General features: G+C 40.1%; 1 protein-coding gene across 2 annotated transcripts; it reads right to left on the minus strand.

Moving 5' to 3' along the window:
• Positions 1-37: 37 nt before the first annotated feature.
• Positions 38-24,977, minus strand: FSD1L (fibronectin type III and SPRY domain containing 1 like). Of its 2 annotated transcripts, XM_041396902.1 has the most exons (15): positions 24,872-24,977; positions 19,989-20,084; positions 18,909-19,040; positions 18,227-18,328; positions 15,768-15,790; positions 14,051-14,172; positions 12,256-12,465; positions 11,829-11,927; positions 10,368-10,494; positions 9,760-9,792; positions 8,671-8,703; positions 5,401-5,498; positions 4,712-4,963; positions 4,284-4,372; positions 38-2,865 (listed from the first exon to the last, which is right to left on the minus strand). In XM_041396902.1, exons 1-15 carry the CDS (start codon positions 24,884-24,886, stop codon positions 2,746-2,748), a joined length of 1,551 nt encoding a protein of 516 aa, XP_041252836.1. In that variant the 5' UTR covers positions 24,887-24,977; the 3' UTR covers positions 38-2,745. The 2 variants fall into 2 exon arrangements, with proteins under 2 accessions (XP_041252836.1, XP_041252837.1); XM_041396903.1 differs by lacking the exon at positions 9,760-9,792.
• Between the last annotated feature and the right edge of the window lie 699 nt (positions 24,978-25,676).

The raw sequence follows: 25,676 nt of genomic DNA on the forward strand, positions 1-25,676 counted from the left end.
AAAGGCCTTTTTTTCCCCGGTGTGTTTTTTTTTTTTGTTTTTTTTTTTTTTTTTTTTTTTTTGGTTTTTTATTTATTTTTTTATTATCCTGTCTGACACTGACATGTCTAGCTGCAGTTAACACAGTTCTTAGTTTTCCATGGGAGAATGGCAGCTAAGCTCATCTGGTGTATTAATACCCCAAGGAAAACCTTTAGTTTCTCAGAAGTCAGGCTTTCGGAGTTAAAACCACTTAAAAAGAAAAAAAAAAAAAGAAAAGAAAAAAATTAAGCATCTCCTTTTGGTCATAGAGCAGAAAACTCCTGTCTTGCCACCATGCAGTATTCACTCCGGAGTAAAATAAGCCTGGTGAACTATAGACCTCCAAAAAATCTGACCCACTGCCAAAGAGCCGCCCCTCTCCAAATCCCTGAAGTGGATTCACAAAGGAAAAGGTAACTCCGCAGGCTCCAGGCATCCCTGTCCAGCTGCAGGCATAAACCCTGCACCCACTGCAACAAAAAGGATCACTGGGAGCAGTGTGGGGTCGCTCATCTTACTATGACAATGGGTGCTGGAGAGACACTAGTTCAGAAAAAAAACAGTCTACCAAAAAAATACCAAAAGTGCTTAAGGCAATTCTTCATATCCCCATTTACTAAAGACAACTGGACTAGATGTTAGCAGCAAAAATTCGACATCTGTGCAAACTATTATATAACAAATCCATCCTTTTAAGGGTAAAAAGTCACATGTTAAGGTTCACCTAGGACATCAGTTAAACCAAAACTTGCAAGTCACAAGTCACAGTATGAAACACTCCCAAGCTTTCCTCTAACTAACTGTTATAAGAAAAATTACATTTTTACATCGGTGCACATCAAATTCACCTTGCAGGTTACACTACAGCTTGCTGAAAATGAAGAAAAAAAAAAAAAACCAAACAAAAAAACCTTCATAATTTAAATGCTCTTGAAGAAGGCTGGATAATGTTCATGGTACTCACAACACATTAGCTGGTTGTAAACATCCCCTTCCTTTCCACAAAGGGAAATTTGAAGAGGAACTGCAGCTGAACACCCAAGATCAAGACAAATGATGAGTGGTGATGAAGAGGTGCCAGTCTGTCCTGGTGCCTGGGCACCATATCCCCGGACTAGAACTGGCTGCAAAACTGAGTTTGTAGCAATTTATCCCCAAGAACTCCTAGTCAGGTGTCCATTGCAGTAAAATGGAAAGAGAAAAGGTTATACACAGAGTATTTGCATAACAGTAACATCTGCAGATAATGTGTGAAGCAGATTCAAACACTGTTGACCAAGAACCACGTCACTTCTGAGGATCTTTGTCCCAAAGCCCAAGCAACAGAACACACAGAAGAAGGTACAGTTAAACTGGGAACTAGTTTGTACTTTCCTCTGCAAAAAGAGATTACAAGTTCACAATGCACATAATTAAGAGATGCTCAAGTTCCAGATGCAAAATAAACATTTAGGGCTCAGCCAACCTGTCAACTTCATGATTCCTCAAGAAAAACAACACTTTCCAGAACAGGTAATTACATTTCCTTGATAATTTTAACTTTTCTCTGAACATCATAGCCAGTTTATTAGAAGGTCTCAAGGAATTTCTTCTTATCTTGAGAAATTGTGACAGACAGAGAGGAGCCATTGGTAATACTGAGGTTTAACACGATTAGATGCTTATGGTTTTATGGGCTAAAGGATACACAAAAGGAAAATATATTGGCCCAGCAGTAAATGAGCCAAATCGTTAAGGACCATGAATTTGTAACAGTTTTCAGGCTGACACCAGAAAACAATCTTCAGTTAGGAAACACCTGATTCAAGAGTGTACCTGAAACTATTTATAGGCTCCTCGGCTTGATTAGAGGGAAGAAAGCAGATTAAAAAAGCCTGTAATAACCTAGTAATTCCCACTGCAAAGCTGGGATTTTCCAGGAAGAATATAACATTATTTTTTCTTCTTTTTTTAGCTCTCCCATTACTATGAATAATCTGACTACTGTTTTACTAGGCTTCCAAATGGGAATCAAGGCAATGGAACATCTACATGTTATTTTCCAAGGTAATTAGAATCCAATTAATGCAATGGTGACACACAGGAGCCAAAATCAATACACATCATTTTAAAATCGAGTTACCCATGGAAAATAGAAAGATTTTCTATCCCTGGGGGAAATAATCACAGCCTGCTCTTTACTGTTTCTTCATACCAAGCCTACACATTCTTGTAATATCCTTCTGCAGCCATGCTGGTGTGGTATTTTGCCAGGCTAGGCCATGAAAAATCAGTATGTCTTCAAAATGCATCTCAGAAATCACAGCTTCTAATGGGAAGCCTAGTAATAATTAAATACATAGTTAAGTAATTTCCATTAGGAGAGCTAAAAAACTGTATTTGCTATATTCTTCATAGAAGAATAGTATTTATAACAAAATTAATATTCAAGTCTGTAACAAAATGCTTGAATACAGTATTAGAAAAGTACATAGTTACAACTCTTGGTTTCTTTTTTTTTTTTTTTTTGTCAAATAGGCAACAGTTCAGCTTTCTGACATTTTTCTGGATTCCCAGCTCTGGTTCCTAACACTTTAGCCCCAAACCTTTGCACTATCAGTACCCAGGCCCTAAACAGCAGAAGGTAGCAAACCCAGCAAAATCCAATGCTCACAAGCTTCTGTGAGCAGTAGCTACACAGAAAAAACAAAAACATTCAGCAGGAGAAGTGTTGAACAGACATTACTAGGCAACATTGTTTAGGCTGCTTGTTGAACAACCCAATCCATTTTCATTCTTCTGAAGAGTCTTCACGGCACTTGGCACCTGCAGTCCAGTAGTCACTGTGACCCCACCACACCAGATCTGGGGGGGAAAAGAAAAAAATCTGCATTATGAACCAAACACATCTCTCTCCTCCCATCCCACAATTAACTAACACAAACACAGCTGCAGGTTCTCTGTCACAGCCCTCTGTAAAATATTCTAATCACAGAGATGCTGATTTTTAAGTCCATAAAGTCTAAGATGCTTCATAAATAAGTTCATTACTAAGACCTAGTGCTCAAATCACTTGCTCCTAACTAGAAAAATTCTTTGAAGGCAAATGTGACAGCAGCAAGTAGAGTGACAATGAAAAGCAAATTTCTCACTATGCTCCAGTTCTTCAAAGCAGTGCTTATTTTTGCCATGTCATACTAGAATTATATAATCATAAACATATAACACAGGAAAAAAATTGAGAAGCTTCATGGGCACAGGTGTCCACCACTTCTATTCTGCACATGAAAGAATGCAGTCTTTTCATGATTATAAATAAGTTTGAGAGCTGTAATTAAGTAGTTTGTAATTTTCACTTGTCCTGTTCAGTCAGTAAGGCTGCTGTCACTCTGTGAGGGGCTGGCTGTGTGAGGTGCAGAGGGACAGCCTGCATTTTGGCAAGCAGCTGTTTCCCCAGATGACCTGGGAACTGAATTTACATGAGTCAGCCTTTGCTGTGCTAGGGAATGGCTAACACATGTATCCCAGTAGCTCTGGAGCTGCTCTTTTGCCCCGATGCTGAAAAGGATCAGCAAGGCAAATAAACAGCCGTGAAAAAATCTAGTCCTGTTAAAATCCCAGGTCTACACACCCTGCTCCCACAGCATGATGCACTTGATGGCACCTTACAACACAACTGAGGCCTCCCAAATTAGCGAAACCAATTACTTAAATCATCAAAGCAAAACTAACAGTAACTGATCCTTCTCCTGTGTGTTTTGGGCGAGGTTTGAGCTTTAAACACTGCAGAAAATTGTCACCAATTAGCTTAGAATGACAAAAAAAGGTTATGCAGGGCACTGAACTGACTGGCAAGAAAATCCCACTGCGCTTTTCAAGATGTGAAAGGTAGAGACTTTTTTCCTACTGGAAAGCATCAGGAGCTGTTGTGTCTCATGACACTTGCTCTGATGGCTCAGAGAATCCTGGAGTTCAGAATCCAGTTCCAGAATCCTGGACTCCAGTTCTACAGTTCGGATCAGTTATTGCAGTGGGCTCATCAGCACTGCAATGTGCTATTAATTTCCTATACACAAATTTAATTACTTCTATTTACATAGCTGAGACATCCAGGTGCAGAGTCCTGCTGAGGTGCCACTGTAAGCACCACACAAAACCCAAAAGAACACAGTTAAACGCTTTTAAAAATTACTAGCCAAACCAAGTGTTTGCAGTTTCTATCTTTAAAAAACAATTAAAATTGAATTCAGTGCTAGAAATGGCAAGCTTTTATAGATACTGACCATGAAGCCTGGTAGCAATGGCTGGGTAAACTTTGTTCTGAAGGTGTGTAACAATGCCTTTGAACTCGCATTATAAAATGAGAGCTGACCTAAGAGAGAGAGAAAGACAGAGAACAAGTTGAAATTCACCTTAAACATAGTTTAAGCTAAGATGCAGCTGCTGTCTAATTTGTACAAAAAATTTTATTCTTTTCCAGAACACACTAAATGCAGTCTGCAAGAGTGAAAATTCACTATTTTCCCTGAATTTCAGTAGCTCTGTCACACAGATGAACTCTGTCATTTGACATGATAAGCACTTAGGATCTGTGCTGTCATGCGAGACTGGATCAGTCTGGAAGTAATGCACTTCCTCAGCCTTGGACTGCTCCAGCTCAACAGAAATAGTAACTAACTCTTTTTACCAAATCTCCTATGGAGTAATTTACCTCTGTCAAAGTCACAGTATATTCCTATTCTGTCTGGGACAGGTATACACAGAGTCTTTGCTTTATTGTTATGCTTTGCTGAGAAGGTGGTTTGCAGCCAGTTGTTGATATGGATGCACCAGCTGGAATTAGTCTTTCCCAGCTGGTCAAACTTCCCCAGGCTTCTGTAGGTTACTCCCATGCTGTAGGATTTGCAGTCCTTCTGGGCTCTCACTTCCCAGTAATGTTGTCCACTTTCAATGGCAGTGTCTCCTACCAACAGAAATACATTTAATTACAACCAAGTGTAGTTAATTACAACTGAGTGTACCTTACATTGCTGCCTTCCTAACAGGCATCAGTGATGTCTTCTCTGTCTTATTTTAAGGCAAAGAAATCTGAACCATAAGGAACAAGAAAACTGTATAATAGAACATAAATATAAAACAGTATTATGAGACTGTATTTATCTGTGCTTATTACAACAAGATACATTTAACACCAATTTATGTTTAAAAGCAGTGCATGTCAGTTACTAAGAGCTCTGTAATCCAAAGCAGAGTTGAAGACAGAAAATTCTGGTGTTACATGGGCAAACTGCTCTGGGCAGGACAATGCTGAGTACACAGCCTTATTAAACAATCACAAACTTTCCCTCTAATTCTTGCCAGATCTGCCCTTTCCTAACGGAGCAAACAAGCTCAACTCACCCAGCACTGTGTAGGATTCACCAGCAAAGCGATCCCGGCTGCCCCTCGCCGAGGCCCTCGGGCTGTTCGCGGATCTATTCGGAGACGCTGTGTTGCTTCTACAGGAGAGATCAACCACTCAAAACTTGGCCACGGAAGTGCACACCCAGGTGTCCCTGAGCCCCTCAGGTGCAAGAGACACACACAAACACTCTGGAAATGACACATTAGTTGATGACTCTAGCAGCATGCATGCACAACAGCTGAGAGGGAAGAGGTGACAGAAGAAAACATACAGAATGTTGTAAAAAAAACAAACAGGTTCAGAGGCAGCTGAGAGTGGAAACAGAGGCAGGGGAAAAAAGCAGATGTGTGGCACGTGGTTAGAATGAAACACTTTAGGATGGAGAATATTCTAATGAGCAATCAAGTTGTATAAAAGAATAATTTTAACCTAATGAGGTTTTCAAACTTTTTTTAACCTCAGTTAAGCCCTCAGAAATAATTACCAATAATTTAACCATTAAACTGAGTGAGGGCTATTTGCAATATTCCTCAGTAGACAGAGAATCACATCTGCTTACTACTTTAAAGGCAATCAGAAGCAAAGAATTCTAACTTCTCAGAAATAGCTGTGCACTTTTACAGTTTAATTTCATTGACAAAAACCCCAAAAAAGTAAAAAGTCAGTTTCTGAAATACACTTGAGAAGTAATTTTCAATTTCTCATCCCTTGCAGTCTATCACACATTAGCCTTGGAAGAAATATCACCTACAGAAGATTTTTCTCTCCAACTGCTCTGTCAGCTACTATTTAGTAAACCTACTTGCTACTTTTATGTCCATTAATGCAGTGAAATCCAGCTTGTTTTCTTTCCAATTCATTTATTATTCTCAAAAACCATTCCAGAAAGGTTTGGGACATGTCCCTTTTTCCTAATAAAACTACGAAAATAAAGTCACATGGGAATCAAAAGCTATGTGATTCTAAGCTGCCAGATATATGTATGCTAAAATCTGGTTCATGACCAAGTTTTTTTATTCCATTTACAGAAGCCTACCAAAACAAAAAAAAAAAGTGATGAAAACGCTGTTTACTCGAGCATCACTATTTAGCATGTAACAGAAGAAAACTAACTGTTCACAAACTGCTCACAAGAGATACATGAAGGGGTTAAGTGTACACGTGCACCACATCAAGTGCTTTTGGATTTTGTAAATATGGACGATGCTGCAGTTTACTTACCAAAGGAAAAAGTTAGCAAGTGATAGCATGAAAAAAAAAAAATCAAAGCCAAGAATTAAAGCATAATTTTGGAGGGAGGCACTCTGCAGATTCCAACCTGCTTCATGGGCATCAGATAGCATCCACTCGCGCTCCCAACAAACGCTGCTGAGAATTTTCTATTAGACTCAGTAAAAACGGGCTATGCAGAAAGCAATGTAGCAATGTGGCCATTTAGAGAATCACAGTAAGAAAAATGCAGGCACTTTGCTAGAATTTTCTCAAGGTTAAGGAAGCATTAAAAGCTTCTTGGTATAATTTACTTTGTTCAAGTCTGTAAATGGCCACTGCATGTGCTTTGTCCTTTCAAAATTTAATAGCCTTTATCAGTTCAGAAAATTACACTGACTATTTGACATAAAAGCTGCAAAAAACCAGTTGCTCAGGCTTCTTTTCCTCCACAGTGCTTATATCTCCCTTCCAATGGTAGGGAGCAAATTTCATAGCAGGAAGCCAGTTCTGTGCCCTTTTTCCAGTAGAGCACGGTCCTTATTAGCCAGTAACTGACACATTTCTTCCAATATTCAGTGGCCAAATATTCTTGTCTCATGGTTTAGGATTGTTGCCTACAGCACTGCAATTAATCTCCATTTCCTCATCCATTTCAGACTATATTCCACACAAGATGTATTCTCTTCTGGAGAAGAAAGGTCAAGGAAGAAGATCAGAAATTACTGAGAAGCTTTTTTCTGGTCTAATACATGAAAGAAAATTAAGAATTTTGTTGCCATTGTGTATTTCCAACTCTTAAAAACTGCCTATTTTTTGTTTAAAGTAACTATACTACAATTTTTTCTCTGACTTCCCATGGAGCCAGCTCCAAATTTCCCTTCTAACACAGACATCTCACAGATGTTTCTAGGTGGGAATAAAAGCCTCCTAACAAGAACAAAGCTCATATCCCCTACTAGAAAAGGTCAGTCTGAGATGCAAAATTGAACATGTGACCATGTCCTTCCACCAAAGCAGAGCCAAGAACTAGGAAAGTTCTTGACAGCTGACAGCTCTGACAGCTACAAAGGAAGACCAAGGTGTAAAATTCCCTGAGCAGAACAAGTAGGAGCATCTCCAAGACATTTTTTAAACTTAGGTTAGTACAAATTACTATAATTTGTGTAGTACAACAATTGAAATTCCATGGCTTCAATAGCTTATTTATATAAGCTTTTTATATAAGCTTTTTTTTACTTCTGATTTCAAATCAGAGATAGATCCACCTGATAGATGAATAACAGGGGAGTAAAACCTGTAAGAAATTAGGATCCTGGGCACTTCTTTTGATCCCACAACTTCTAAAGCAGCAAAAGAAAGCACAATATCAAAACCAGGAGAAGCAATTTCTCAGAAAGGTGTTTCACTAGAAAAACAATGAAAATATGTGATACTAAAAAACTACAATTGCACAAAGGATAGGAGAATATTTTACCTCACTTTGCATCTCAAAAAAAAGGACTCCTCATTCAAACACTTGGTTCTGCAATTGGAATGGCCATGAAGCTTTTAACATATGCTTCATCCTCTTCAAATATGTAAAAATACTTACTTCTTACCCTCTGATATCTAGTAACAGCTACAGCACAAGTTCAGAAGCAAAGAGGTTTTTGATGTTCAGAAATAATCACCAAAAATACTTTAGAGTTTTCAGAAAGGAGATCTTATCATATTCGTAAAAAATTTGCTAAAGGGTTAAGAAAGCATCACTATGTCTGTAAGTAACATGGATCTTTGGATCAACATTAAAATACACTATGGCCTTCCAGCCAATGCAAATCAGGTTTCATACACATTAGGATGAATCCTTCCAGAAAGACTCTCTTCCAATCACTGGAGAATATATAATCTCTGTGAATCCAAATTAAATTGCAAAATAACTTCTAAATGCTCATGTGCACTGTTACTGATAAAGGCTATTAGATTTGTTTTTCAGGACATCAAGGAAAGGAAAGTAGCACAGATTCCCAACAAAACCAGGTGCTAGATCCTAGGAGTAAGAGGTATATTATCACCTTCTATTGTTCTTCCGCACACGATGCTGGCCACTGTTGACAGAAATAAGTAGTCATTAAAGAACCGGTCTAGCACTACTGTAAATTATCCCCAGTTTTAAAATGCCAACAGAAGTTCTTCTATCATGCTTCAGGCAATATATGCCTGTGGATAAAGTATTTTTTTCATAAATTATCTCAAACTGTGACTATGGAAAGCCAATAAACTGTGGCCGAGGCAGTAGCCAGTTGTGTGGACCCATTCCCACAGAGTATCTCCAAAGCCCAAGAGGTGAGGCACAGACTGGGAGTGGGGCTCTGCACATATCCAGCTGAACACCGGGCTCACAGCCCTCCAGGTGAGGGAAATCCACACAGCAGGACAGGCTGGGGGACACCCAAGGGAAGAACAGCTCTGCAGAAAATCCACTGAGAGTTTGGGAAGCAGAAGCTGACAACAACAGCGCCCTGTGCCTTCGTGGCAGAGCTGGGCAGCCAAACCCAGCCTGTAGCCCCAACACAGTGACCAGGAGCTCAAAGCAGGTGACTTCTCCTGTCCTTTTGACAGCTGTGCCCAGGTCTGGGCTCCTCAGATTTACACCCTGACATACCAGAGCAAATCTGTGGAGAGCCAACACCACAGTTAAGGTCTGGGGCACAGAAAGACAATGGTGTTTGCTCTGCCTGAGGGAAACAGGAACCAACTGCTGTCTTTAATGAGGGAACAAGAAGGGGAGAAGAAGACCAAGCCAGGTTGTCCTCACAGGGGTCACACTGGTGGCTGAGAAGCACTTGGGAGTCACTGCACCACAGGGAATTCCGGTCAGGTACCAGGATATTTCTCCCCTCCCATAGAAGTGGGCTGGAACAGAGGGCTAGCAAGTTAACACATTCCTCATCCACACATTCTTCATCCCTGGAAATATTCAAGGTTCAGCCACAGTAGGCAGAGTCAAACATTCTTCCAACAGTGTTTATCCAATGACTCAGAACAGCAGACATCTAAAAATCTGCCAAGAGCTCTGCTGAAGTTAAGTGCTTTTCCTGGATGAAAGCAGTATATTTAGAGAGCTGCCACATCCACAACAGTTGTGTTTCATTATCCCTTACCTTTTGTTGCCTGTTCTATTGGTACATCTTCCCCTGCAATGAGGGTTTGAGATAAATTCAGACACTACTTATATATAGTACCAGTTTTATTTAACCTCTTCTTTCTCAAAAGGGCAAGGCAGTCAGCTCTTTCCTTATTTTTTTATAGTAGAAATGCTTGTCTATTGACCAAAATTGACCTGCAACACTAGTAAACACAGAATTACATCAGCTGCCTGTTCACATTTACCTTATCTACTGCCCTGGCCTTATGTGGCAAGGTTTTGGTACCAGGACAAGGAGAAGCTGTAGAGGAGGTGGGTGAGCACCTGGTGGGTAGCCATGGTCAGTCCATCATAACTACACCTTAGCTCAGTACACCGAATGATACCCTAACGAATGCATTTTTTAAATAAATAAATATTCTTTAACAATTACCACACAATTCTAGCCTCTACATCAGTGTGACAGAGGAAGGGAAATACCAAAAATTAAAAATTTCTTCCAGAGAAACATTTCTGAATGAAAATTCCTCTCATGTCCCACTGTCCCCAAGTGCTTTAATTCCTGCCCTCTTCCTTTAACTGACAGAAGAGATCTGCTAGACACTTACAAAACAGAGTTCTTACCTGTTTTTATTTTCCTTCCCTTTTATTTTTTCTTGGCCTTTGCCTCCAGTAGAATCCCATTCAACATAGGTGTCTTCAACTTTCAAATTTGGATGAGATGAAGTACTGTCCAAATTGAAGAGAAATGCTGGTCAAGAGAAAATAGAAAACAGTGAAATGGTATAATGGTTATTCAGAGAAAATTATAGAAGCAGTAGTAAAGTTGTCACAGAACTTTATTGAGCATAATGGGAACACCAGCTTTTCAGTCTGACACTTGGAATGTAAAAAACCCAAAAAAACTAATACAACAGACTGAATTTCCTAAATATATTTACAGACTGTTCTATAAATGTCCTGGTATCATCAGATATTACAGTCTGACCCTGAAAGAACATATACTTGAGATTTTTAAGAGCTTAGAGCTCAAAAATGCACAAGTGTAAACAACAGTCAGGTTAAGCACATGGACAAGGAAATTGATTTTCTCCGGGATGATTATTAAAGAAAGTGAACTAAGTGTTCGCCCAGGAATAACGAAAATAATATGGGAAGCATGGTAACTGCCCAGACAATCAAAACCAGAAGTACTTTTCTGGTACTGGACTAGGGAATTATGTGGCTATTAAACAAATACTAAGTCTCTGACAATGACTGTTGCTTAAGAGTATTAAAATAATTACAGAAAAGTTACCAGAATGCCCACCAGCTCATTCAAATTCTGTACAGCTTTACTCTTATAAAATAATACTCAAAAGGAACAGAATTTTTACTTATATAAATTATACAATTGATACCAGTCATTTTACCCTTTACACCAGACCCAGATGTAAATGAAACCGCAGGATCACTCGCTCACCTTAACAGCTAAGATTTGTGTTCTGTCACAAAACATCTCTTCCAAGAAATTTCTTTCAGTTTATTAACAAAATGTTAGGAAGCCACTCTAACAATTCCCAGATAACTGACTTCTAACACCATGACTACATACCTTAGGCAATTTGAAGCGGCCAGCTTTTTAAATATTGACAGTGAACAGAAACTGCACCTACAATGTCAAGAAAACTCTTTCCAGCAACTTCTCTTTACAGAATTCTGTCTGCCACCAATAACAGGATAATCACACCAACTGTTTAGATGCCCAAAGAGTCACCCATAACATTCATCCTTCTTCTTGCTGTATATTGGCATCATACAGCAGCACATGGGACTGTCACTCCACAGTTCAAAGCAACCAATGCCAAGCTTTTGGAGAAAGTGACATTAAGTGCCCCATTTTTTTCAGGGTCTGAATGCCAAAAGGGCAGCTTTGTGCCAATAAGCTTCTTAATCCTTTACAGTTGCTCCCTTTTCCACTTAGGAAGTGTTTCAGCAGGGCTCATGCAGAAGCAGACTGAACACAACAGGCTCATGTATGAAGGCAGATAAGTTTAAGTGCAGGATTTCACCACAGATAAGGTTCAAGAGTTTTTCAAACTTTACCTTTGGTTTCCAGAGTCACGGGGTCAGAGTATTCACCTGCCACAGCTTTGTTGCAAGCTTGTACTCTAAGGTTCATGTATTTTGTATCAAATTTCAGACCTACAAAACAAATGTTTACAAATTTGAAGTTGTGTTTATTTCTGATGACTCCTACAAGACTAAGATCTATCCCCATGTAGCTGTCTTTCATTTATCTCAATCTGCAAAAAACATGCTTGAAGACCAGTGTGAACTTCATTTAACACACAATTTTTGATAAAACCTCAAAGTCAAAATAAAAGACAGAACTGTTATTGTACAAAGCACCCACAACTGATATGATGCAATGGCAGCTTCATTACATGCAGAAAAATGGGCACTTTGCAAAACTTCCAAACTTAAAGAGTTATATCAATATTCTTGGGTTTGAAGTGTAAAAAACCTTTACCTGACAATGTGTATTGAGTAGCTTTAATGTAGTCCACTATCTCCCAGCGCTGTTCCCCTTTTATTCGAGGCAGCCCATCAAAGTTGGTTTTCCTGTACTCCAGAACAAAATGATCAATTCTGCTGTCCTCCTCAGGCATTCTCCATGACACTGTTATGCAGTTGTCAGCAACCAGACATGCTTCTGCATCTATCTTTGGAGCTTTAGGGACTGCAGAAAGACAGGCACACAGGTCAGTTTGAAAAAGAGAAGGCTAGAGTAGAGTGGACTTAAAAATATGAACCCACATTTGGAATCAACACCACACAGGAAAAACACCAAGAAGCACACTTCTGTTCCTACGTCTGTGGGAGGTAAGTTCAGCTGCACCCCTCACACAGCATCACTTGTATTTATTTCCAACACTACAGACACTAATATTTTCCACTAGCTTCTCTTCAGTTACCCAGTTTTCCTTTCTTTTCACCCCTTTGCCTTGGAAGGAGAGGGGAAACAGTTCCTAAGGTCCACTAAAGACTTAAGTTTTGTTTACAGGCAACAGAATTCTTCTTAAACAAAATCAAACAATGCTTAAGTCTGTGGAAAAGAAGTTTTGGAAAAACAAGCATTTACATAATATTTGTAGAGTCTAAAGGACATGCAAGGCAGACTTTTAATGAAGGAAATGAAAACGAAGTTTTATTGTTTTCAGTCTGAGCTTTTGATGTCTGAGTAATTTGGAAGCACAGCACTATAGTTGAAAAAGCAAGACTGATACCCAAACAGTCAATTTTCCTGTTAACAAATCAGAGGCCCATTTCAAATTCCTATCTATTTAACAAGGAAAAATGTCTAAGAAGGGTCATACTAAATAATACCTTTATCTAGATACAAAACTTTGTTCCTACTTGCTGTTAGATCTTTGCACTCCCATTGCTGTTAAACACATGCACTGTGAAATCCAGGGCAGTGACTGACACCCAGAGTCCAAGACTAGAAGGTGAATTTCTGCCTGGACACTGCCAGATGACCACTAGGAATAACAGTGGTCATTTACTACACCTGCCACCACATACTGTATCTGCAACACATGGGGCAGAAATGAAAACTGATGCTGCCAAGTCCTTAACAGAATTGGATTCGTGACCTAGAGACGAAACAACTTTACATCCCTGCCAGCAGTGTTCTTGTCAATATATTCTCAGTAACAGCCAAGGGCAAAGTGTTTTAAATTGGAAAGCAATAGGATTAAAAAGGCACGAAAGATACACGCTGGTCTAATGCACCCAAGCTTACTATCAAACAGGAATAGACAGATTAATACACAATTTGTAATATGGTGGTATCACTGTACTAGTGGACTGTCTCTCCCCTGTATTTCAGACTATGTCACCACTCTTGCAAGCAATGTCTAAGTTTACAATTTCACACAACACTGCTGCACATGAGCAGGACTTTGGAGTGTCACTCAGGATCAAGCTGGCATGGACAGTCCTAAGAAACCTCACGTAACTTCACAGAGTACAGAGGAACTAACAACTCATGAAAAAACTTGGTCCAGAAGACTCACTCTCACTTCTGAGATCAATACTGTTGTCCAAAGTGGTGTCTTGTGTAGAAATTAACACAATAAAACTAGAAAATTGAATACCTTGAGGATGAGAGTTTAACATACAATGACTAAGAATTAATTTAGGTACTCTGAAAAAATTGCTTATTAGGGCGCAAGAGATGCAATTTTCTTTTGTTTGGCTGGTTTAAATATAGCAAGCTGTTCACATAGCAACAAATTAAACTCACTGAATATGGTTTTTACCTGGCAAAAACTTCACAGCTTGGAGCATCCGCTTTTCCAGGGCAAAGTCCACCATCATATGAGTCATACTGTCACTGACTTCTGGTTTCAGAGAGAGACGGAATGCTGAAGCCACTGTGACACTGAAGCCAAGAAAGCAGCATTAGCAAAACGTATTTCACATTGTCAAGTCCTATATCCCATTTTCCAAAACAGCAATCAGACAATCTGTATCACTGACGTCAAGCTACCGATCAAAGATTAGAACACTTTTCTAACACATAATTGTTTACCATTTAGCATACTCAAAATAGAAAGTTTTGCTAATGTTACTGTCTCAGAATAATGGTGTGAGTTACCAGCTGTTCCATATTACTAAGCAAATAAGTACTCATGAGATGACTAAAGATGAGTTTAAAACTTTTTACTAGTGACAAAAAACCTGGATGAGAAACAAAACAAAATTCACATCACTTGACATAAATTCAGTAAGTATGAAAAGCTCAAAGTAGTGCAGACTCAAGATCATGTTTATGCCTATCTAGAGAGAAATTAACAAGCTGACTATGCTGATATTATATCTATCTATTACCTTATCAGGGAATTAAGAGATTTTTCAAGCTGTGAATTAGAACATGCAAGCACCAGACCAGTTTTACACAAGACACGCTAAACACTGAAGAACCTTAATTCAACAAAGGAAATGCAGGGTCCTGCTCCTGGGCAGGAATAACCCACACCAGCGAACAGTGGCCTTCAGACAACTTCATAACTTCTGCACAGACACCAGTCTTGGACAGAGAACAACAAAGGATTTGGTGATAATTTCAAGAAAACAAAAGAGGATGCTTATTACTGACAAAAAGTGCTAACGAGTCCCATCGCTGACACTATCCACTCTCCCTCTGACCTGTTAAGGATACTAAATCTTTACCTCTGGAAAAGCAAATATTAAATTAAACTCTAACAATTACTCATTTTACACATCAGTTCAGAGAATTTAGTAAATCAGAGCCTTCACTAAAAAACCTGTACACTGAAAGCTAACCTATTTGGTCCAAAAAGCAACAACACCCTGTGAGCTGCTTCTCAAAATATTATGTACACCACATAAAGTTTTCTGAACTAAAAGGTCATACTTTTGGAATAGAGTTAACATTCTTCCAAGTGAACAAAATGGCCTTAGTATTGATTTTTAAACAGCCAAGTTTTGCTTTTTAAACAATCATTCAAAGAAAAGCTACGAGAAATACTTTCACTGTACTAGTGTCACCACAAGTGTTTCAACAGCTACAAGACTTTTTACATTTTGAAGAAAAATTAGCTAGCAAGTCTTTCAAAAAACAAAAAACCCAACAAGATTCTCTCACAACTAAAAGGGGCAGAGTCAGCTTGAAATATCATTAAATTTCAGCCATGAGGTATTAATAATAAGCTTATTAACAATAATAATTATATACATATATATTAAAAGACATAGTAATTGCAGCAGCAGCTGATGCAGAGCTCCACTTTCCTGCATGAAAAATATATTTTTATTTAAAGTTATGGAAAGTCAGGAAAAACAATACTAGAGCAGCACAGAAGTTTTTAGTTCCCTCTCAGAAGCTGTGATAACTAACACTTAGAAAAGAGTCAATGAATTTGATTAAAGCTGACTATGGCCCTTTTACAGTAAATGCATTTTCAAGGATAAGATTAATTCAATGACACAAAAGTGATAGATTTTGTACCATACCTATCTTTGATATGTCTGAAAGCCTTGATCCATGTCAGGGAGAAGAGAGAGAAAGTAGTTAGTATTTCCATTCAAGTATCAACAGCAGTAACATGCAAGAAGGCCAAGAACAATCTCTGCTGCATTGCACAGATTTGAAGTTCAAAATGAGCTTAACATCTTCCTCAAAATAAACCGTCCCGTGAAGCATGTTAATAGCATGGGTTAGCACAGCAACACTGTAACATCTGGGTGGGGGAAAAAGCTGATTTCAGAACCACACCAAACCAACCCCAAATTACTCAACTTTCTGAGTATGACTTTGTATTTTCAGATTTGTCTTAAATCAGTTAGACTTACCTCCATGGCTTTTTAAAAGAGCTACAGGACCAAGCCAATAACATTTAACTGCCATGGTATTTTCTGTGAAACAACACAACTGCTTATTTGTGGCATTGAGCATGCCTGACTTGCTGAACTACACATGCCCTGATAAATAAGAGAAAAAAGGACTTAATTCTAACTTTTCCTCTGAAAGGTAGGAAGTGTAGTTGGAAAACTATGATCAAACTCTCTCCACATGTCAGCATTCAAAAATGGCAGCAAATAGCTCCTCTCAAATAATAACACTGAAGCAGATGCAGAAGTGCTGACATTTAAAAGATAAATATCAGCTGGTATGTGGAAAGAGAGAAATCTCTCTCCTTCACCAAAAGGAGCAACAAACCTAAGACAACAGATTATTGCTGAAGTAGTGAGGGCTTGGTTGTGTCTGTTGAAGCCTTACTTCAACACTGCTCCTTGATCCAGTTGCTCATTCAGCTGAATTATTTTCCCTTTCAAAGGGACAAGAATCATCAGGCAGCTTCCCAGTTTGAAGTCCAAAGTGGAGAACTTCCCAATTTTTCACTAAATACAAATCACACTGAGAAAACAAGGGAAATCAGGCTGTCCCTGCTACAAAACTGATTATACGCTCCTAAAGTGGGAAGCAGAAAAAAAACCAAACCAAGTGTTTAGAAATAATTTAGCTTAAAAGGTAGCTTTGCTTTACCTCAAAACAAAGTTACTGTAGGAATTACTGACTGATTTTCCTGCATGACATAAAACAGAGATACTTCCCAACAAAATCCTTGGGTTTCATCTCCATGTCTTGTAAAATATCAGGTAGCCAGGACTCAACATCTTCTGCAAGACAGTCCCAGCTTAACTTCACTGACTTCAGCTTGTTTCCAGGCTACTGACAGAGCAGGAGCAGCCCATCCTCGAGGAGCTGCCCAGCAGTGTCTGATCACATCCTACCTAAACACTGAACCCTCCTACAATCTGCCACTCATGTTCTTTTGACTTCCAGGAAAATTAATTCTGAGAATAAAACCACAAAAACATAACACAGGAGAAAAAAATTTAAATAATCTTATGCTAGTTGCTCCTGAACTGATTTACTGGAGTATCCAAAGAAAATTTGTGAATATACAAGAGTCAGGGCTGGAGCTGCCCCTTCAGGAACACTTACTATTCCTACCAGCAGAGCAATACAATTAGCTGCCTAATAAGCAAGGCAATATTACCTTAAAATGTCATCCCCAAATGCACACATGTAATACCAGTATCAAATCCTACATATTGGATTTCAGTATCTTAATCTTCAGACTCCAGATCTGAAGAGGCTTTTCCCCAGCAAATGCTCAGCTAGCTTTCCTTGGTGTGTTTGATTGGGAAAAAAAGCATTAGAGAGATCTGAAATAGAACAACTTCCAAGAAAGTCAAAGCTGCATTTTGCAAAGAGTTCAAGAGCCAACTTAATTTTTTGCTACAAGGCAGAAAGGACAACTCCAGCTGAAGAAAAATACTGTTTAGGAATTGCAGTTATTCGAGGCAAATAAATCAAAGCTGCACCCAGAAAGCATGACAGCACACGAACATGCAGACAAAAGGTAAAACTGACACAGGAACACAGCTTTCCCCCTTTTAAACTGATTTGTGTCCTTGTTCCCATTAAAATGTAAAGAGAAAAAAAAATTAATTGGGCCTTGGATTTGGCACGGCTGATCCCCTACCACTAGGATTACTGTAGCAAGCATGACTGTACTGATTCAGTGGACAGGTGGAACTGTTTCTTTAATTTGCAAGTATATTCTTCCAGTTAGATACATGTTATTTCACCTCCCTTTCTGGGGTCATCCGTGCAAGTTTGCTTAACAATAACAGTTGTCCAGGAGAAGGCACTGTATTCCCTCCCGGTCACCCTAAATTAGAAAAAAGCCAACTTATTTTATCAGAAATTGCACAAAAATTCAGGACCACAATGTTTAACTTGGCTTTTCAGTAGAGCACTACCTGTATTTTTATATGCTTGTCTATCCTCACTCTAAGTACACTGGTAAGTTTGCAGTGTCCAGGAGAGTAATGCAAAGGATATTTCAAATCAAGACAGATGTCAACACCTGTCTCACACACATCCAGGCAATGTTTTCTACCTCGAAGAGCTCCACAGGGTTCTCTATGTCCAGTGACTGCACAGCGAGTTGCAGCAGCTCTTCTGAGCTCTCCAGGGCACGGCTGCACTGGCTCAGCTGATCCTGGAGCAAACATAGTAAGAATAATGTGATGTATTCCCACCAAAACAGCAGTTTGTGAGCCACCAGTCCCAGGAACTTCACGGGTTTGTTATGCATTTGTGACAACTTATTCCCTTATATAACCAAGGCCTCTGACAGTGCCCTCACTTCACTGTGCTTGACAAGTGCACAGTGATACTTGGCACATCGCACAACTCCAAGGGGGGGAAAGCTGAAGTCTGACTTAAAAGCCAGATTTCGTTTCAATGTCCTGTTTCCCCCAGCTTCAGGGTTTCAGAAAGCAGAAAAGTAAACACTTGTATTCATGTGCCCTACAATTTCTATTTACAGGACTGCACTTCATCACTGAATGACTGTGTAGCAATAGCCTTGAAAAAGACAGTGACTTTACCAGCTCTGGAAATGTCACAAGACAATCCTGAAAATCAATATTCCTGTGTAACAAATGGGGATAGCATAACAGGAACAGAGGAAGTTTTAAAATGCTTCTCTGCAGCTGCAACATTTTTTTCAGACTTTTGTTTTAATTTTTTTATAAGCTGCAGAGCTCATTAAAAAAAATAAATATTTTTTTAGTTACCCGCAGAGCTTGTATCTTACGAGCTTCTTCTTGCTGAATAGTGTTTGCCATGCTCCCCTTCATCTCATGTAGGATAGAATACAGACCATCAAACTCCTCATCCAGCCCGCTGATGGCATTGGAGGAGTTTGCCTGAGACGAGAATTGAAAATACTGTTAAAACTGGAAACGCTGCCAAGAAACTGAAGGTCACACAATTCCCTACACGTGTTTTCCCATGACCACTGGACACCTTGTGACTGCTTCTCGGCTTATCAAAAAAGGGGAAAAACATTAGGAATTATCTAACAGTCTCCCAAGCAGACTATCAGGACACAGAATGCTGCAGTTTGTGAAAATTCCATGATACTCAAACTTGCACAAAACCAGCACACTTGGCAACTTTGTTCCATGCCAAAAGCCTTGATTTTCCTCACACAACTGTATATGGATTGCTAGATGTCTGGAAGAAGGAAGTTGCTCAGTTCCAAATAAAAATATTTCACTTGATGCTAAAAACTGCACTCAAGAAGGCAGTTTTAAAGATTTGCTGGATAATTCCCATTTCTGCAGCCAACCTGACTCAGCTTTAGGAAGAAACAACTTTCAGCTGATTGACAGGCTGAACGAACCTAAACCTCATCCTCATGCAGATGCTCTAACAATCATGTCTAACTATAAACTTGAGCCCAACAATTTGAAACTGGTGGAAATAGAAAAACTAAAGAATGTTCTCTCAAGTATCATTTTTCAGTCTGCCAAACAGAGCACAAGTCTGAAAATACTATTCCCACTGAAATAGTCTGAAAAGACTGTTTCCCACTAATGGGAGACTCAGATCTTGCATCAGATTAAAGGTGATCTTTCCCACACAAATGAAGTTCTACAAAACCTCTTCACACAAAATGCAAGACCACCACACCTGTCATCTAGAGACAGACTTAAAAAATAAAATGTTTTTCTATCTAGTTCCAACATGAAGATGTATTTTGAACTGGATCCTCCCAGCCCATCCTTTAGACACTACAGAGTTTGAGACTAAGAAAAGTGCAAAGGTGCCCCCCTCCCTCAGACACAAGCTATGAGCCTTAAAATAAATACCTGAACATTTAATATTGTATGGTTCAGCATGTCAATGAAGTTGTGAATTTCATCATTTTTGGCCACTAGCGTATTGACAATCCTTTGCAGAGTTTCCTAGAATTAAAAAACAAGTAAGAGAAGTTGTAAAAGATTGTCTTGCAGTATTTTTTTCAAATCATCACCACTTCAACATGCGTGAAAACTCATCACAGACATTACAGCTGCAGCAAATTCAGTTCTGATGGGATCAGAAAATGCATTTTCTCAGGACAGAGAAAGAATATTAAACCTCTAGGAAGCATTACACTAAATTAAAGATCTCCAGGTGTTAGTCTGAGAGAAATCAAGTGCCTGCTTTAAGATACCCACTGTTTCACACGGTTTTCTACATAAGTCACCTGCACCAAAATACCCACTGGCACCACAGCTTCTCCAGATGAGAAAGCTGGTGCTTGTGCAGCCAAAAAAAAGAACCAATAAAGAAAATTTTAAAAGCTGGTAAAAGGAAACCCAGAAGAAAAGCTGAGATTTCCTCATGTCAAAAGAAGCTGCTGTGAAATAACCATGCTGACAGTTTATTCTACATGCAGAATAAAGCTGTAAAAGTGATTTGTAAACTTATTCTACAAGTGGGAAAATATTTCGCGTGAGTAATTTCTATATTCAAATTAAAAAGTGACCTCAAAGAGGAAAGCTTCCAACAGCTGAGAAAGAGAACCAAGGTTATTTCAGTGGTGTGCATCCCAGCTGTTTCAAAAAGCAGTAGATTCAGCTTACAAAACATACAGCAAGCCAGAAAAACTATTAAAGTACATCAAAAGTTATTTTAAATTTAAATAAGATCACCAAGTCTAATTTTGTTGAGCAGCTAGCCACATATTCTAAGAATTTGACAAAAACACACTAATGCTTGGTATTTAATTTTAAGTCAGGTTGTATTGTTCAATTTTAAGTAAAGTTGTATTAATAAAGCATATCAGGATATGCAAGTAAAAATAAAGGATAATATGAGGAGTTAACTAAGAATTTCCTGTAATTTAACTCAGGCTGGCTGATAAGTTTTAGAAGCAAATCTAACTTTAAAAAGACAGATCAACATTGTCTTAAAACATTATTAATCAGCTGATCCAGAGTTTCAATTGCCCATCCTAATGTCATTACCTGATAAAATTTAGGAAACCAAGGCACAGGGAGATAATAAAATACACCTTGGAAACAACCACACCAAAGGGATGCTGCAGAAGTCCCTCCCAGAAGCCATTTCTTAATAACCATGTACTACCCAGACCACATTTGTCTGCTAAAAAGCAAGAAAAATGTTTTATGCTTTCACAACACCCACAGTGAACCTCAACACCACGCCAGATTTAAAGAACTTCTCTATTAGTCCTAAGCTGTGCTCCTTCCTCTTTCCTCTGACACCTCCCCAGGCAGTTGCCAACAAATCTACAAGATATTTATGGGTACTCCAGCCCCTGCCTGTTTAACAGAGCCATACTCAGGAAATTAAAGTAGAAAAAACCAAATTTTAGTGCTTTTACCACAGGTGTTGATGGTGTTACATGCAGAGGTAACAGAACAGAGAGCAATGACTCAGGTCTGCACTCTCGAGGAACAGAAACACTTTGGCTTCTTATGGAAAACAGAGGCACAGAAAATCTTGACCACTTCATTACTGAACCTCCTCCTCGCCTGGCGAAAATTGAGCATGTTTGAAGGCAATTTAGTAGACATCAGAATGCCAGATGAATAGCCATTGTCCAGCCAGCTGCTTCTGCATTCACCACTGACCAGGAGCAATTGTTTTCACAGGCCAGATAGCCTGGAGATAAGCCTTAGATCCTATGAGCACAACTGTCAATTTGGATGAACACGGAAAACCCACAATCCTCTTTCAGCACGGATCTTAGGGCTTACTCAGCTGCAACACATGGGGGAAAAGTGTTCTTGTGTGCAGTGCTGAACAATGCTGCTTGGTTTTATAGCTACGTCCTGGTTAAAGGGAAACATTTACATGTGAGGAACATTTTAAAGGCCTTTACACAGCCAAACGCACAGCAGCAATTGCAAGCCAGCTGTTAAACAAGATTTTCACCTAAAGTTACAGCTAATTGACCAGATGTGGGCTGGTATGGCTCTTTTTAAGTAAGCTACCAATTTCTCTGTCACAAAATTCAACCAGGTTTGGTGAAATTTTCATCAGTTTTGTTGGGAACTCCCCATGTGTGGAGACACGAGGCTTGACTCCATGTTTCAGAAGGTCGGTTTATTATCTTATATGTTATATTAAAATGCTACATTAAAACTATACTAAAATAACAGAGAGAAAAAGATAATCAGAAACCTTGAAAGAACGGTAATAGAATGCATAACAAAAACTTGTGACTGCTCACAGCCTTGGCACAGGCTGTTATCAATGGAAAACAATCCACATGGACCAATCACAGATGCACCTGTTGCATTCCACAGCAGCAGATAGTAATTGTTTACATTTCTCTCCTGAGACTCCTCAGGAAAAACATCCTGGCAAAAACATTTTTCAGAAAATATCATGGCTACAGAGTCTGAATGCTCTTTAGAAGTACGCACCAACAGTAGATAGAATTTTTCTAGAATACCAATGCACAAGCCACCACAACAACAAAGGCAGCTTTTAGGAACAACCATCTTATTCTATTTCCCAACATAATTTTCTCTTCACTAATAAGCAATAAATAGATTTCCTTCCAGATGTACCATACATGGCAATTAAAAACATGCTCCAGTGTTTCCATTTCTCCCTTTAAGGGGAATTTCTGAAAAGCCAGTATAATTTAACGGAAAAACAGGCTTCTAGAAAAATTATCTATGTAAGCAGCAGAAGAGGCCTACGTTCTGCATTAGTTTTTAGAAGAATTTCAACAGCACTAAGCCCAGTGAAGTTTCTTGGTATTTCTGCACTAAAGGACATTTAATTCTACTGCTCACTGATGAATGCAGTTTTTCACAGAATTCTATTACAACCAATTTTCTTTGAGCTTTCTCTCTGACCTCTATGTGAGGTCAGTTTCAAATGGATTTTCAAAGCATTATGAAATGTTTATTACAGAGGTAATTTTTGCTGCTGCCAGTGAGCTTCATGATGCTTTTCCCTTTTGTGTCCTATTCTTCCTCTCTGAATCTAATGCACTTTGCTAGGGAACCAAAAAATAAAGGAAAACAACCCAAACACATCATTGGGAAAGCAAAAGTGTGGATGAGCAAAAGAGGAAGAGTAAAAAAGGACAGAAAAAAATAAAAGGGAGCCCTACAACATGTAGTTTCTTGTCTTGCAAGGTGGATAAAAACAGAACATCCACCTTTGAATGTGGGTAACTAACATGACATGGCACCTCTTGAAGCAGACAAGCACCTCATAAAAACTAAATTCTGATAAATGAAACAATCACAGCAATGCTGCATAAGAAGCAAGTTTCAAAGTTGCTCAAGATCATACTGAAGGCTCACGAGCTGACTGCATGCAGAACAGTTGCTGAAGCAGTCCTGGGTCTAGGACAAAATCACGAGACATCATAACCTTCATATCCAGGTCAAATTTCAAGGAGGTCGTGCTTACTTAGCTTCCATTAATTTAAACTCCTGCACTTGTCAACACAGTGAGGTTGCCAGAGTTTGAAGAACTTCATACAGTACAGGTGACATTACCAAATCAACCCTTGGCAGAGCAAGTACTGTAAAATACAAGATCCACTGCAGTTTCACTGCTGCATTCAGAACCTCTGGAATTCAAATATCATCAACAACCCCACTCAAAAACATCCCTAGAGCACCCACAACAGGGGCAGTCCTCCTTGGGAGGGACAAATCTCACATAGGGCAGGCAGACAGACCCAAATCGACAGTTTCTACCAGAAGCACACTTCTTATGGCATTTCACATCCCACATTCCAAAGCACACCTTCAGAGATGTGAACTGCTTAGCATAAATAAGTTTTATGTAAAATACGTTATACAGAATTACAGTATTTTGTGGTTTAGGGTGTTGCTCGCTGAGGATGAGGAGCTGGATTTGCTGACGCCTTGGGCTGCCAGCTGTGAACTCACAGCAAGTTCTGTCGTGGCTGGGATACGTTAATTTCCTCAGCAACTTCCCAGTAACTCCTGCAGTGTGGGCGCTTGGCTTTAGCGGGAGAAAATTACACAGATCTGTGAATTTCATTATCAGCACCAAATTACTCAGGACCCCCAGACACAAACCCGTTCCCAAGCTGAGGAAACACAGCATCCACAGGACACAGGAAGAGGAGCCCTTCTGCACTGAGGGACTGGAAGCCAAGAGGCCGAGCCACAACTTTTTGCAGAGGAATATCTGTTCAAGAAAGCCCCAAGGCCTGGGTGCGAGCATCCCTGCCCTTCAGTGAGTTCCCCGAGGGGTCTGACGGCAAGCAAGGGAAGGAAGGAATTACAGGGCAGCAACCACAGGGAGAAAAAAAAAAAATTCCCCCACAAAACCCTTTTATGCATTAGTGCCCTTCAACACCAGATTACATCAACGGCAAACAGAAGGGCTTACGCACGCACCGTAATTACTTATGACAGGAATACACAGAATGAAAAAGCTCTACAACCGCTGGAGCACTTCATTCCAGAACCAGGGAACAGCCAGGGCTGGAAAGGACCAACCCAATACCCGTGGCGAAGCAGGCTCACCCGGAGCAGGTGACGCCGAAGGAGGGAGGCACACCCAGGAGGGAAGCGCACTCGGGATCCCTCACAACTCCACCAGCATCCCTTCCCCGCGCCGCTGCCCTCCCGCACCGCGCCTCTTCCCAGGCCGAGCGCCGGGGAATCGCGGGGGAAACGCCCTGCGGGCCTGCCGGCCTCCCGGGCGACCCTCAGCCCCAGCCCCGCGGAGGACTCACCCGCTCCTCGTCCATGTCTGCGAGCGCAGTGCGGCCAGCCGTCGCTGCGGGGACGAGTGGAGCGCAAAGGCGCTCCCGGCGCCGCCGCTCCCGCAGGATAAGGGCCCGCGCGCCCCGCCCCGCCCCGCACGCACCGGGCCTGCGCGCGCCTGCGCGCCCGCCCCCCGCCTCGGCGCCGCGGGTTCGAGTCCCGGTCTCGGCGAAGGTGGGGGGGGGTCGAGTCCTTGCCCCGGTGCGGTGACGGGCGGAGGGGGCAGCGCTGCTCCCTTCGCCCTGAGAAAGCATCATCAACCCGTAGCAATACCCCCAATCCATAGCAACACCCCAAATCCATAGCAACACCCCAAATCCATAGAAATACCCCCAATCCACATAAATACCCCTAACCACTACCAATACCCCCAATCCATACCAATACCCCCAATCCACACAAATACCCCAAATCCATACCAATACCCCCAGTCCATACCAATACCTCCAATCCATAACAATAACCCAAATCCCTACAAATACTCACAATCCATATCAATACTCCCAATCCATATAAATATACCCAATCCACATAAATGCCCCCAATCAAGATCAATACCCCCAATCCATACCAATACCCAAATCCATACCACTACCCCCAATCCATACCAATACCTCCAATCCATAACAATAACCCAAATCCCTACAAATACTCACAATCCATATCAATACTCCCAATCCATATAAATATCCCCAATCCCCATAAATGCCCCCAATCAATATCAATACCTCCAATCCATACCAATAACCCAAATCCCTACAAATCCCCCCAATC

Source organism: Onychostruthus taczanowskii, unplaced genomic scaffold (genome assembly GCF_017590055.1).
Source record: "Onychostruthus taczanowskii isolate IOZ18803 unplaced genomic scaffold, ASM1759005v1 scaffold132, whole genome shotgun sequence".
Classification (NCBI taxonomy): Eukaryota; Metazoa; Chordata; class Aves; order Passeriformes; family Passeridae; genus Onychostruthus; species Onychostruthus taczanowskii.

Coding starts and splice junctions, on each gene's coding strand:
- FSD1L (XM_041396902.1), bottom strand. Junction 18,329..18,908: donor GTAAGATACAAGCTCTGCGG/GTAACTAAAAAA, acceptor TGTTTGCTCCAG/GATCAGCTGAGCCAGTGCAG. Junction 15,791..18,226: donor ACCCTGTGGAGCTCTTCGAG/GTAGAAAACATT, acceptor ACATGGATCAAG/GCTTTCAGACATATCAAAGA.